Below are 14,564 nucleotides of genomic sequence, written 5' to 3'. Positions count from 1 at the left end.
TCTCTCCTTATCTTTTATTAAGTCTCACGTACCTATTTGACTATTGGCCTTCGACATATGTGCTCAGAATAATGAAAACTATGAAAAGTTGCGCTGGAAAATAATTCAAAGGTAATGGCCATTGCGTTGTAGAAAGTTGGTATAAGCGATGTGATTGGTGAAACTGACTCTATGGAAGGAACAAATGTGCAGCAAGAGGATTTCGGAGTTGTTTTGACGCGAAATCTTCTTAGAGATAAACACGTTAAAATGAGTGGACGCCAATTTTTTGTTTAATTTTAGGTAACTAAAAATTCTGGAATTCTGTAAAGACTGATAAGCTCGATGGCAAAATTTCTAACAAAAAAAAAAAGAAGGAACTAAGTAACTGCAACTAAAAGGGCCAGTCTCACTCCAACATTTCTAACAGCGCAATTAATTTTGAGTTCATAACCATCTGACGTGGATTAGAGAGGATGTCAACTGAAAGGCGATAAAAGTGTTTAATTGGATTTCAACATGCAGTTTACCTCCGAGTCTGGCCTCGACTTTATTTACACAAAAAATATTGTTCTGAAAAAGTTATTGGTAGCATTTGAAAGGAATCTCAATGTCCCTCGGTGACGGTGTCGATGTCGTGCTGGAGTTTGGACAGGTCAGCTGAGATGTCGAAGTTCATGTCCTGAACCCCGAGTCCAGCGTGTTTCTTGAAGACCTCCACGTCCTCGGAGAAATGTTTGGACTGTTCCCTTGCCGCCTCGATCGTTGCCTTGAGGTCGCGAGTTTTCAGAGCTACTTCTTCATCTGTCCGTTCCGCTGCATTGTTTTCCACCGACTTCACCTCAGATTCCTCCACATTCTGTTTGGTCCCAGCTTTCATCACCTCCTTCAGCTCAGCCATTTCCTCATTCTTCGTAGTCTTCTCCAAAGCCTTATTGCTCTCAATCCTCGGGTTCATCTCCTTCTCCGCAACCGCCGCCACATTTCCATTATCATCCACATTCCAGTCCAGATTCTCATCGCCCAGGTCCATCTTTCCACATGTTTCCATGTCGCTCAAGTCAGGCGCGAAGACTTCGTCATTGAGGGCAGGTGCGCCACAGTACCCCTGAAACCAAATCAACTCTGAGTTGACGATGCCGTGGACTCTTTTATACGCACAATACGCCCATCCACAGCCTTCTGTCAGCAATGGTGCTGAGGGCCTCGCTATTTTTGAAAGCATAAGTGGATCCAAGGGGGGGGGGGGGGGGCGTATGGAGCCCACGTCCCCCACCCTTGGTTTGTCCGAAATAAAGGAGGAAAAATTAGAGAAGGAAGAAAGAAGGAAAGGCACGGAGGAAAGAAGAAGAGAAGACGCTTACATTTGGTACTTTCTCATGCCGAAATTGACGCAGCAACTGCTTGTTGGATGCTTCAGAAATTCAAAGATACTCTGAGGGAGGCCCCTGGACTGCGGACTCCCCCTGTCGCCCTCTCCGGTTGAGGTGTCTGGGTCTGCCTATGTTTGAGGAAGGAGGCTGAGAGCTCCATACTTATCAATATTTACCCCATCTGTCAATTTATCTATTAATCAATGACAGTTTTCTTAGAATTTGCTTCGTGCGGAGGAAAAATCCCGGAAGTTTTTATGAATTGACTCAGATTAGTTCCTAAAAAAATTAAAGTATGATGAGAAGTCTGCAACGTCGCAAAGCGAGATGCATGGTTTGGGAGTTTCACCATATAAATTCAACCAGAAAATGTATAGAAGATGAGTGAGAAACGATACGTTAAAATAGTGCTGATTCGAGTCCACACTACGTCACGTGGAAAACAAAACTGAGAAAACTATAGATTAGAATATCAGATTCAAAAGAGAAATCTAATATGTTACTGCGTCTGCTACTCCACCATACTATTACTTACAGTAGTTGGATCGCGTATTTCCTTACATAGGTAAATTTGCATTGATGACTCCCTTCCGATGTAAATGTTTCTCTTCCCTCGCAGAACGATACGATGGAACGACAACACTATTCAAAATAGTTATTATTATTAGAAAGCGATAAAATTTTACAAATGAGGAATTGGGAAGTGCCTAAAGAAACCCTTTATTAAATATGCATGATCACGGACATACTCAAATGCATAGGCTACACGACTTTCGTTATCGGCTTCGTTTCGGTGACCGTTAAATGACGTGTGAAGGAAGAACGCAGCAACCTTTCCTTCTCGCGATTAAAAACTTGTTGATTTCAAATTTTAAAAAAAATAGTTAATTTTACCTGGATAACTGCGGCAAAACACAAAATTTTCAGTGAGGCGGAGATCATTGTTGAGCTTCTGCAACGACTGCTCATTGCGTAGCAATGAAACGACAATTTATATGATTCACACGCATTCTCACATTCTCCTGAATTCGTTGACGCAATGCGGCTTTTCCACACTGACAAATCGAACAAGAGGAGACAATTTTCAAGGAATGCTTACGCTCTGAGGTTATTTTCCACTTTCCAGCCGTCAAAAAAGGTTAAAAAAAATGGGGAAAATGCGATGATCCAAAGAGGATTTTAACGACACGCAAGCCTTCTCGTGCCTGTGTGTCTGCACAAAACCCTCCACGGATATTTTTTACCACGTAAAACGTGGTACTATACCAGTGACGTGGCGTGCTCGGCGATATATCGATTGTTATGCCATTTAAACCTATAGAAAAGGATCGATATATAGAGTGTTCGCAGCGAACACCTTAATAATCGATTCTTTACCATAGATTTAAATGTCATAACAATCGATATATCGCAATTCATGCCACGCCACTGTACTATACAGTTATTTTCCTGCCATTGACATTTCTAGATTCGCAGAAATCGCGAGGTTTCGCTAGAGGCCTGCTAAGGGGATTTTTACCTTTCATCACTCACAAAATGGAATTAATTTGCGTGGGGCCAGGAGGATCTATTTTTAAAAAGATTTTTTTACTAAGTAAAAATGTTCATTTAACCATTGAAATAAATCGAAATTGTCACAATCATTCAGCTGAGCCCCATTGGTGAGCGCTTTGCCATGCCGTGAACCGGAGAGCAACCAAAAGTTAACACGGACCTGTTTTCCACCCCATCACAGCGTCGCCTCCTTCAAAGAGTGCATGAGCATCACGAACGAATACAGATTCTGCATGAACTGGAAAAAGCCGAATTTTCAATCAGTACGGATGATTTTAGGACACAAATAATCAACCAAGGGCGGATTACCCATCGGCGCACAGTGGATCGAGTCAATTTGAGAGGTCGGACATACAGAATTTTCGACTAAAACTGCAAATTTTTATGTTTATTTCGTCACATTTTAATTTTTGAGGATACTTTAAAAGTAAATTTCCCGAGAAAATCAATGAAAACACTTCTAGAACCTCAAAGTTTTGTATGAACAGAGTTATAAGCTTTCAAGGTTTCCAAATTATGCCCGACCTCTCCTATTGACTCGATCCACAGTGCGGCGTGTCATGCCTTGCGATGAATCGATTGCGATCTACGGAAAAGGATCAATTATCAGAGTGTTCGCAACGATTGCCTAAATAATCGATTCTTTACCATAGCTTCAAACAAGAAAATATCGATAGCTGATAATACGTCTCTGAATTACAACACACAACAAGCCTGAAAATCGTCTTCGGACCTTTTTTTTCACCATGAACACTGATAAGAATACCATGTCCAAGAATACGAAGGTCCTGGTTATATTTGATTTATAAGGATCCAAGCCATCCACAGGCGCTTGAATTGGCAAGAGAACTAGAGTCTTGTTACCATTACAAGACCTCTTTATCGATAAGACAAGATTATTTTTCCATAACAAAATATAGTTATATGGGAGTCTTGTGCGGAACAAATGGCAAGGATTCTTATAAGTTGTAACATGTGAGTTTTTTTTAAACTTCTTTAACAAGACTCCTTTAAAAGCTTATGGAGGCAGAATGTGTTTGAAATGCTTGTTCTAACATTTAAAGAAGTAGCACAACACTTAAGAGGGTGATCGACTTCGTGAGATCGTCCATTGCATTCATTATACACTGATTAACAATTGTCTTGTTTTTAGTTTTGCCATAAGTATGGTAACTAACTCTAGGGGTGCTGATTCCAAAAATGACGTCCGTTAGTCTGAATCGCTTCGGTTTTCCTCGGAAAAGTCGGAACTTTTCCGAATATCGAGCTCTCTATAGGAATATTATATTTTCCGAGAACTCTGTGCATGATAGAGAAAGCCAAAATCATTTTCGCAGACAGCAGTGGAAAGTAAATTAATGATCATAGGTGGCATGCTTATTAGATTTTTCCCTCTGTTCTGCCAACAAAAGTTGTATGAGACCATCAAAGTCGGGTCGCCTTGCTATAGAAATCAATCCCGGGGTCTCTTGCTCATTGAGCCATAGCGCTACGACCAGAACGCCAAAGGAAATAAACATTTAAAACCTGATACAAACATCTTACTAGATTCCTCATCGATAAAAAAAAATTAACTATACCAACAAACCATCCAGTAAACGCAATACAAACATCAAAATTACGCTTTTGAAATGCATAGAAATTAATAATTTTATACTATTTAAACATACCGAAACAAAATTAAACAGCGTCAACTCGCGAAGCCTACCAGCCTCAAAGACTACAGGTTTCTGGGATCGCATCAGCAAGAATAGGAGGACATTGAATCGAATTTCAGATCCCTCTTTCAGAAGGTCCAAATGTTCTTGGTAGAGAATATTTGCGGTTTCCTCGCACTGAAAGTAATTTACAACAAAATGAAAAGCAATTAAGTACACCTTTGTAACGATCAGCATTAAATTTACGGGGTAACGTTAGATAATACGACGATTATCTAAAAAAAAAAAAATAGAAATTTCTGAAAATAATCATCGTATCATCTAACGTTACCTTGTAAAAATGCAATTCGTTTAGTTTTAGTATTAAACCGTGTAGATAGATACAAGGGAATACTTGTAGTGGTTACGTTCTATTTAAATAAAATTCCTTCAAAAAAAAAAAAAAAAAAAAAAAACCTTTGTATCGATAAAATCTGTTTTTAATACACCTATCCCCTTCGTCGAAAGGGTAATTTTTGTGGTGTAGCATGAAAACCTCGATTCATATTGCAATTCAAAATACTATACGTCAAAGAATAGGTGCGTAGTAAATTTTCTTGAAACAAAGAAAAGATAATCGTATTTTCCCCCTTTAAAATGATTTAAAAGTCCAAACAAGAGCAATCCGTAGAATTGGATATGGTGTAAATTCGCAGTTTAAAGGTTTAAACTAAGTACAGCTCTTTTTGCATTTGCATCATTTTTCAGTGATAAAGCAGGGGAATCGCGACGATTAGAACTTTCTACGCAGGAGGTAAAAAGCTTACACCAACTCTCGCATCATTCAGTCGGGCGTTTTTGCATGAAGACTTCTCATACAGGTACATACACCATGCGATAGTTGCCACACTATACCGGTTTAGGTATCAGAACTTTCAACATATGCTAGAACTATTGACTAATTTCATAACCGTTGGAGTAAAGACGATCTCCTCTGCAGGGATCATCGTAATTATCACAATGATCATGGGGGCACAGGCCCTTTTAACTAGCCACCAGATGCGGATCATACATGATATTTTCCGTGTAAAATTAAAAAGCGTAAGAAATTGAAATGCAGAAAACTTACGGCAACAGTGACTCTGGAAGCCATGAAAAAAAATGCGAATATGTGGACGACTGGAATAATCATTAACGTCACGCCATACGCATAACGCTCCGGGTCCTAAAAAATGGGTAAAAGAGGTTGTGTCATAGTGTCAACTACGATTTCTTACTGGTGTGAAAAAGTCCGGAGCCACGTATTTCGGTTTGCGATGTTGCGACTTCTTTTCATTCTTTATCTTCTGAATGAAAAACTACGCATCGGCAATTTTTAAAAACTGCCGTGATTTTTCTTCTCGGTGCAAAGAAAATTCTGCGAAAACGTCAAGAAATGACGTTAATTCGTTCTCCTTTAAAAAAATCGATAGAAGCGGAGATTCTCAAACACCGCAAACAAGATACATAATTGCGGACGTACACCGCGGAAATCAAGATTTCAACATTATATTTAAAAGTAAGTTATCATGAGATTAATTCATAGCTTTTTAAAAAGTTGGAATTAAAACTGGGTCTTTCAAGGGGACTTCGAAGTTTATTGAAATAATATCTATCTATTCTTCGCCATCCTCGTGCTGAGTTGAGATATCAAGGTGAAATTTACAATATCCTGTAGGTATCGTACTTGATCTGCACTCTGAAATTACATTTCCCTCATATCCAATTAGGTTCCTTTGTTGACTCATATAACATGCTCCAATGGAGATGTTGCATGTGTGGGGGATTTGCGATTTGACTGCTGTTTCTTATGTAAAAGTTCGCGAGAAACACGATGGTGCCACTATGGTTTTCTCTGAAATCATCTCCCAAGCTCAAAAGAAGCTCTCAAAGTGAGGCCAAAATGGAGGGGATATCCCACCCTACCCTGAGAGTCCACCTCTACATCAAGACAAACTCTTCATGCAAAGATAGGGAGCAAATACATTAGCAGGGTTGCCGTGTTTTCAGTTTTGGAGTCCCCAAATACAGTGGCAGCCCTGTCAATGTATTTACTCCCTATCTTTGCATGGAAAGTTTGTTTTAATGTAGAGGTGGACTCTCAGGGTAGGGTGGGATATCCCCTCCATTTTGGCCTCAACTTGAGTGCTTTTTTTTGAGCTTGGGAGATGATTTCAGAGAAAACCAGTGGCACCATCGTGTTTCTCGTGACTTTTTACACAAGATTCAACAGTCAAATCGCAAATTCCTCACATATGCAACATCTCCATTAAGACCTCGGAAATGATTTGATACGTGTAAGGAACAATTACATTTACCAGGACTCACTTAACCCTTAAATACCCAAGCCAGGTCAAATTGATCCGAGGCTTGCTGAAAATATGTGACCCGTGGGATGTATGATGTCGGCAAAAACGAGCTTTAGATACAGGTCCTCAAATACATCGTAAAAAAAGAATAATCAGACATGAACTTAATAAAATAGGAAAAAATCTAGAGTCACTACAGCCGGAGATAGGAGAGACGCAATCAGGTCTCGTTTCTTAACTTTTCTACCAAATCTGAGCGACGGCACCTCATCAGCAGCATGAGGCAGAGCGTTGCGAGTTCACGCCTCACGCCATCGCGCCTTCAATTTTGCAGATGCAACGACGACATCAATCAAGCACGAATAGTTGTATTTTCACGCCGTCTTACCACAGGTCCTTTCTATTGCTGTTTTTCCGTGTTGAATTGGTTCTGTTTGTCTTTTTATTGTGATGATGCTTCATGAGCTACGCGAGAAACACAGCAAAATATTTTAGAGACGAGATCGGGCCTTGATTTTGAACTCTTTTCCCGAATCTGAACGATACCTCATTGAAAGCATAGAGCGGAGCATTTCGAGTTCAAGTCTCACGTGTTATCGCGCCTTCAGTTTTGCAGATGCAACATGAACATCCATCAAGCACGAATATTTGAGGAATGTGAAGGTTATGTTTGCTCAGATTTTGCTATGATGTGTCCAAATCAATGATCATTTTGGAAAAAAGGGGGAAAAAGTAAAAACATAATTAGGGGTTTTCAAGAGCCGTGAAGGGCATACGTCTAAAAATTAGTATTTTGCCGAGAGTTATTGAATTTTTTTGACGACTATCCCTAGAAATCCCAAGCTGACTATCTCTTCTGGGGGAGTTACACATGACAGATATGTAGGAGGGGAGTGAGAAAGAGTCGCTTTGACTTGACTTGGATTTTTACGTATAAAAAAGTCTTGAGCATTTAAGAGTTCATAGAGGCTTATATGTGACTGAGCAACTGCGGTGTCTATAAACTTACGTTTATAAATATGTAAGAAGTGAAGGTAACAGCTATCATGGCTCCAATATACATGACCAATATGGACTCGCGTATAAATTCTTTCAAGTCCTCCGCCATTCTAAAAAAGAAAATTTAAAATACTTATTTAAAGAAATAAAAGTGGGCAAATGTTCTACTGGTTTCAATTTTCTGCCAAGAGACATTTTCAGGAATTTTTCGAACTTGAGACTATTTAATTTATCATGACTTCTTTGTTATATTATCTTATTACTTATCAAAATGTGATTTAAAACGTTTACTTTACGGTTCAAGTATTCCTCCTTCTCCTGCTAACTGTATAGCAAAATTCGAAAATCGTGGGTTTTTTATTACCCTAGCTGCCGCTCCTCTTTAAACTTTTAAAAAACTTGGCCCACCTTCAAAAAAGTATTTGATGTTGCGAAATATTTGCACAGCACCATTTCTATCAGCTTTAAAAATTATTTCTCGTAATAATTATATTTTTTTTTCGTAAGAATAGTTCGTCATTGGACGCATCTCTGTCAAACGGAGCTATGTGCATCATGACGTGAGCCTCGGTATGCATGTATCCTTATGGGTCTCAGGGCTCATGCCTTAATGCACATAATTCCGTTTGATAGAAATACGTCCAATTGCTCCTGAGACGTTTCGCTTCTCAATGTTTTTCTGGGAGGGCTGCTTTCACTTCCTCAGGTGAGATGCCCTCGTGTGCCTATAGATTTTCCCACACAAGGTGCTCCTCCTCTCCTCTGTGCTCCAAACTCAATAAAATTCCCTCTTCAAAAAAATTCATAGCTGAGCCCATGTTTTTGAGCTCCGAATATTTCATGTTAAATGCTCGAGCATTAATAGGACGTATTTCTATCAAACGGAACTATGTGCATTAAAGCATGGGCCCTGAGGCCCATAAGAATATATGCATTACAGGGCTCACGTTACAATGAACATAGTTCCGTTTGATAGAAATACGTCCAATAGCTGCTGCTGCTCTGCTGCACATGCAATTCACATAAAACAATTTTTTATATGCTAAGTACCTGTACAATGATTGATGTTCACTGATGCTAAGTACAATGCGCGCTACATTCCATTTTCGAATGATTTCGTCTTTGCGGACAACATTTCCTCCCGGTCGCGGATTCAACTCCTGTGCGCGAAACCGCTCATAAAATGCACCGTTCAATATAAATGAAGCCTCCAATTTGCAAAATAGGCAAAGGTACATGCTCGATATAATTGCTAACAATATACAGTAGTACCCTATGCAAGCGCACATTATAAAGTAAACATATGCTCGAAGGTACGGAGCTGACTCAAAAGGAAAATAAATTCTTAGTGGAAAAGCAATGTATTTTTGACTTTTGAGGGGGAAAAAATAGTAGACGATGATTGGATACGTCGTGTAGAAGTTGAAGACGCTGAATGAACCAATTACCAAGACCCAGAACATGAATTTCATCATCCTCTCGCACATTTTGATAGTTTTGATTCCGCTTGGATACCGGACTTTTTTCTTATACTTGAGCCACTGCTCTGCCATTTCGTGACACACGAGCGTTATTCTCTCTTCGCGACGAGTGTAGAAAAAGGTGATGGTCATGACGGTAATAAAACTGGCGATGTTCCCTATGCGCGAAAAGAAGTCCGTGAGGGAGCTGGTACCCACGATCATTGCCATCAGGAGGAGAGCGGCATTCGTGTGGAAGAAAACACAAACGGCTATACCAAGTCTGCGAAGGATAGGTCGTTTCACGTCTCTAAAAACTCCGGTGAGAACTCGGAACTGTCTACATCGTTTGATCAGAAATGTATTCTCAACATCCTTTCTTCTGACAGGGAGGCTCCCTAGCATTGTCTCGTGATTCACCAAGCGGGTAGCTTTCCTCTACCTGGAAAATAGAACCTCTCGATTGTGATACATCTTGTCTTCAAAAAGTGCAAATTAATAGATTCTAAAAACTGGAAAAAAATTTAATGATGTGAATTTCCCTCGCATGTTTGAAATTTTAAAAATAGATATCCTCGAAGCTGTACACCGAAAAAGTTTTCTTCGGATCAAGTAGACGTCGTTTCATGAAACACGGCTACAATGAGACGATTTAATTCGTTTAAGAAGGTATCGGATAGAAACAACTTAAAGCGTCACTGGCAGTTGATTCAATCCGGCCTCTTTTGAATCAAGTAAACTGTATCTTCAAAGCCGTGCTTAATTCAACGTCTTCTTGATATTCAAAAGGAGCTTATTTTTAGTGTAATTGAGCTTCCACAATATCTTCTACAGAAAGGAGAAGGGCAATGAAGTATGGTCTTTGGGAATTTTCATAAAATTCCTATTATCGCATACCTAATGCCATGTCATCATTCCTCATTACTATCGATCAAACGATAATCAAACTTCTATTTTAGGTATATCTGAAGAACAGGCTCACTCTTAGTTTCAATTCTATATCAATTTCATTAAAATCGAACAAGTACGACTCTTCAGAGGTCAAAGTTCCTGGGGCGTGTGCCACTATAGATAGTTCTTTTACCTTCACATTCAGGTTTGCAATAAGTCTGATTTGTGATTTTGTGATTTTTGGAGACAGAGACAGCATAACCTATTGAAAGATCAAGTTCTACATGCAATACTGGTACTCACCAGATCGGACTTAAATTTTCCCAGATCCAACAAAACTATATTTTTTACCTGTAGAGCACTTTGAATCGTGGAGATGATGCCTCCTTGCCTTGACTGGAATATAGGGAATATCAGGACGTAGTGACATGTGGGCAACTATGAGGAAATGTTGCCCGTTGACAGTGACCTCTAGCCTTGCAAAAAACGCCTTCACCTTGTATTTTCCTTGAGGTTGCATTCATGACAAGAACGTCGTCACTTATTTGCAAAATGACGGAGTGTATTTGCACAGAGAGGCGTACTTGTAAAACTTTTTCAATTGGCGACGTTTCAGTTCTAGATCACGAACTCCACATTCTTTGCGCAAACTGCACTGCAGCCTAGAACTGCATGTATAGTATGATCATGCGACAGCTTACCTTTTCCATAGTCTGAATTTGATGTAATAAGCATAAGAAGCCGAGTTTTTGAATGATGCTTCCTTATCAATGCAGATATAGATATAGTTCCTTTAAGAGGAAAGGAAGTTGCATGCATTTCGCAGCAAAAAAGCTAGAGAAGGCTGTAGAAGGTTGGTGCGAAAATGTGTGCCCGTTAGGTGCATACACTTTAATTAACAATTGAAACATTGAATCAACCAATGATCACTTTATATTGTAGAAAAATTAAAAACTGTAAAGCCCCACCCCCATGGGCGTAACTAAGGGCGTCCCGACAAGAGCTGTTAGTTCCCCTTTGCAAAAGCTAGTGGCCCTCCCTGAAAAGTTACGATCTTAGATAGCCGCTCCATACCAATGGGTCCAACCCATGGGTCCTCGCCCCCAATATATGTTTCTAAACGCTGGCATACTAAAAACTACGGAAAAAGGAACAGTAATCAACCAAGTAAATTCATTAGAGGGGCCCCGCCCCTCATCGAAAGCATTTCACGAAGGGGGGGGGGGGGGGTGTTACGACTGGACGTACGAACCGTGGATTTTGATTATCGTAATGATGAAAACGGTGATGTTATCGTGTTCACCGTAATGATACTTTGGGCACAAAAAACTAATATGAGCATGGTTAGTTATATGCTATATTAATCTCATCAATATCTTACCAAAATCCACGCTTCTACAACCGCGGAATCCCGCACAATATTACTATCGTGGTAACTTTCGAATATCTATGGCTTTTTTTTCTTCGTGTACAACGACTGTGAAACGTACAGACCACGCATCTCATTTACGGTGCTTAAAAAAATTCTACACTATTTTAATTTTTCAAAGAAGAAAAAAGCGGCATGATTCCTTTGAGTTTATTCAAAATTTGCTTCGCACATGCAAGGAAGGAAATCCACGGAAGTTTTTAAGAATACTATATCTGTGGAGAACTTTAGTTCTGCAAATGAAAAATAAATAATGACATGGAAGTCTGCAACGTCGCAAACCGAGGTATGTGGTTTGGAAGTTTCACTGTTGATAAGTAAGTTGCCGACTCTCTTTCTTTACACCCGGTGCCTACGTCACTCGGTCAAGGTTGGGGATTGCAAAGCACTTACAAAATTTATGGGTGTACTCATAAGCATAATTCTGAAGATTGCCAGAGGATACTTTTTATGGAAATAATTCATTTTGCGAAATTTTGTACACCAAACATCAATTCAGCTTTCGCGGAAAATTCTTTATGTGCCTCGAGGATGTTATCCCATAGTGATGTTATTTCATTTGGACGTATTTCTGTCAAACGGAACTAAGCGCCACGGGGTTAGGAAGATAGAGGGGGGCTTGGATTGGCGGCGCAACCGGGCGTCGGGCTCATTCCGTCCTATGCTAGCAATGCTTTTCCATGGCGCTTAGTTCCGTTAGACAGAACGCGCTATCCGGCAGTCTAAATTCCTCAAAAGGAACTCAAATTGGCGTTTAGTTCCGTTTGACAGAAATACGTCCATTTATAATACCAGTGGTGAAATACCATTGAGGTTATCGATTTTTAGTCTCTCCGGAACATTTATGGTGACAAGAGACAGCTAGAATTTTTTTCAGAAACTCGAGGTAAAGATACGCATATTTTACTATATCATACTGTAATGTTGAACACTTAATCATCGTATTTAGATTTGGAAAACTTGTTCAAAAGGCTTCCAACTTATTTTAGCCTCTCCTGTTTGGCTCTATAAAAATACTCTTCCCTAAAAACCTTTGTTATGAGATGCAGATATATTCATCACAAATTTTGCTTTCTCATTCAAGAAACTTAAGACGATTAAATGCATGGTTAAGATGAGGATGCATCTGTAAAGTCTAGTCGTGCGACCCGCAAGCAGTAAACCCTTTTCGTCAACAGTCTGAGAGGTTGCTGTCATTTAATGCCCCACTTCAAAATGGACACATTTTTACTGATTAACTGAAACTTTTCTTCCGGATCTCAAAACTCGCTGTCGGATGAGCGGAGCTAGGGCGATCTGCCGCAGCAGGTTCTGGAGGTTGCAAAAATTTCGAAGAGAAGTCTCAGCCTAAAATGAGGCAAAAAAATTTTCCAATCGAATAAAATCCGATCGAAGAACCGTTGTTTTTAAAAAGTACACGAAAATAATTTATTTGCTGATTTAACAATTCAATTGCTAAAAAAAAGTGGCTGCAATGTTTCAATGTAGATTTTACAACAAAAAAATGCTACTAAACGGCCTCCGTGATTAAATTAGCTTACAAGAGTGGTTAAAGTAGCATTTTTTGTGTGAAATCTACGTTGAAATATTGCAGTGACTTTTTTAGCAATTGAATCGTTAAATCAGCAATTTAATTTTTTCCGTGACCGGAAATATTCAACATTTCCGGTTGCATCGACTGATCGCCAGGAAAACTTTTTGACTGAGCGCAAAACTATACCCTAGTATACTTCACGAAGCGAATGCAGGAGACTTATCATGACGATAAAGTGCGTAATCTGTGAAAAACGAAAAAGCAAGGAAAATACAATTACTTCCGTTTCAAGTGCCGTGCCCTTTAATTTGACCCTTTATGCTCCAATTATACAAAACGAAATCCACGCACGCTTCTCGCAGATTTTTCCATCTGCAGGGAACATGGCCACTGAAATCAAAGAGACTATGCATACGTAATTAGATAAATCCACAATATAAAAACCTCCATTCTGAATGGAAGAGAGAGCAAAGAAAGCAATCTCCCTAATAAAATTAGAGCCCTGTTGAAATGGAGGATAGGAATCTAGATCGGAATAGGATATAGCATCGATCTTATCAGAGTTCTGTATTCTTCCTTTTGTTTATCGAATAGTCAAAATACGGGCAATTAAACGGTCATTTCCTTGGAAAACTAATGTAGCAGACTGCAATTAGCTCGTGCGTTCAACACATCAAGAATACTCCCACCTATGATTATCAACACACTTTCTTTCGAATACAGCACGACCATGATCGATTCATAAAGGAGATGTTGTCTTTTTTTATAACAGATGAAACAATGCAACGTTTACTTTATCAATGCTTTTGGGTTTCCTGATACATCAAAATGTTTCAATATTTCAGTGTAATTCAGAACAAATATCCCTACTTCTCTCCTGATTTGCTCTGATGTTTCGAACATGTACGGGTTTGAGTTAATTTATACGATTGAATTTATTGATTTTTTTATTCTCTCAATACAAATATTGATTTTATAATAATCTTAATTCAAATTTATTGTATAGTAAAAATTGTACTTATTGAGATCGACACACTTGTGTATATATTTGGCGAGAAAAGAGTATACCCCGAAGGATCAACAATTCCTTTCGGACGTACGCGTATCACAATCTTTGGTTGAGTCATTGACGCACCTTCACACTTAAAAAGTAATTTTTTCATTATCACTGGTAAAAATACGTGCTTTTACTTCTTAACCGAGAGGGAATCCTCGCATCTCATGTTTCTGGAAAGCCTCCGGAGAGATTCCACAAGTAGAATCCCTTTCTTTTAAAAGATACCAAAGGTTTGAAATTTTGGAGTCTTAATTTAATCTTAGTGTTCTGGATCTTCTAACAGGAAATCACACAATAGTTCAA

At 39.2% G+C, this 14,564-nt stretch overlaps 2 protein-coding genes across 3 annotated transcripts; both read right to left on the bottom strand.

Moving 5' to 3' along the window:
- Positions 1–499: 499 nt before the first annotated feature.
- Positions 500–2,575, bottom strand: LOC109031653 (uncharacterized). The gene is made up of 2 exons (XM_019043297.2): positions 2,247–2,575; positions 500–1,087 (listed from the first exon to the last, which is right to left on the bottom strand). The coding sequence occupies exons 1-2, from the start codon at positions 2,319–2,321 to the stop codon at positions 587–589; spliced, it is 576 nt and encodes a 191-aa protein (XP_018898842.2). The 5' UTR covers positions 2,322–2,575; the 3' UTR covers positions 500–586.
- A 120-nt stretch (positions 2,576–2,695) lies between these two features.
- LOC109031598 (uncharacterized) lies at positions 2,696–10,851 on the bottom strand. 2 transcript variants are annotated; one of them, XM_072306569.1, is made up of 6 exons: positions 10,593–10,851; positions 8,941–9,792; positions 7,901–8,000; positions 5,673–5,768; positions 4,577–4,741; positions 2,696–3,144 (listed from the first exon to the last, which is right to left on the bottom strand). In XM_072306569.1, exons 2-6 carry the CDS (start codon positions 9,753–9,755, stop codon positions 3,082–3,084), a joined length of 1,239 nt encoding a protein of 412 aa, XP_072162670.1. In that variant the 5' UTR covers positions 9,756–9,792; positions 10,593–10,851; the 3' UTR covers positions 2,696–3,081. The 2 variants fall into 2 exon arrangements, with proteins under 2 accessions (XP_072162670.1, XP_072162669.1); XM_072306568.1 differs by lacking the exon at positions 2,696–3,144 and having other exon boundaries at positions 3,312–4,741.
- Positions 10,852–14,564: the final 3,713 nt, after the last annotated feature.

The sequence above is a fragment of the Bemisia tabaci genome, chromosome 1 (genome assembly GCF_918797505.1).
Source record: "Bemisia tabaci chromosome 1, PGI_BMITA_v3".
Classification (NCBI taxonomy): Eukaryota; Metazoa; Arthropoda; class Insecta; order Hemiptera; family Aleyrodidae; genus Bemisia; species Bemisia tabaci.
The sequence above is the reverse complement of the archived record's forward strand: the minus strand, read 5'-3'. Positions and strand labels throughout refer to the sequence as shown.

Excerpts from the sequence above, each read along its gene's own strand:
- LOC109031653 (XM_019043297.2), bottom strand. The coding sequence starts at position 2,321 with ATGAGCAGTCGTTGCAGAAGCTCAACAATGATCTCCGCCTCACTGAAA. Across the intron at positions 1,088-2,246 it reads GTTTTGCCGCAGTTATCCAG|GGGTACTGTGGCGCACCTGC; the intron begins GTAAAATTAACT and ends ATTTGGTTTCAG.
- LOC109031598 (XM_072306568.1), bottom strand. The coding sequence starts at position 9,755 with ATGCTAGGGAGCCTCCCTGTCAGAAGAAAGGATGTTGAGAATACATTT. Across the intron at positions 8,001-8,940 it reads GAACATCAATCATTGTACAG|AATGGCGGAGGACTTGAAAG; the intron begins GTACTTAGCATA and ends TTTCTTTTTTAG. Across the intron at positions 4,742-5,672 it reads CTTCCAGAGTCACTGTTGCC|TGCGAGGAAACCGCAAATAT; the intron begins GTAAGTTTTCTG and ends AATTACTTTCAG.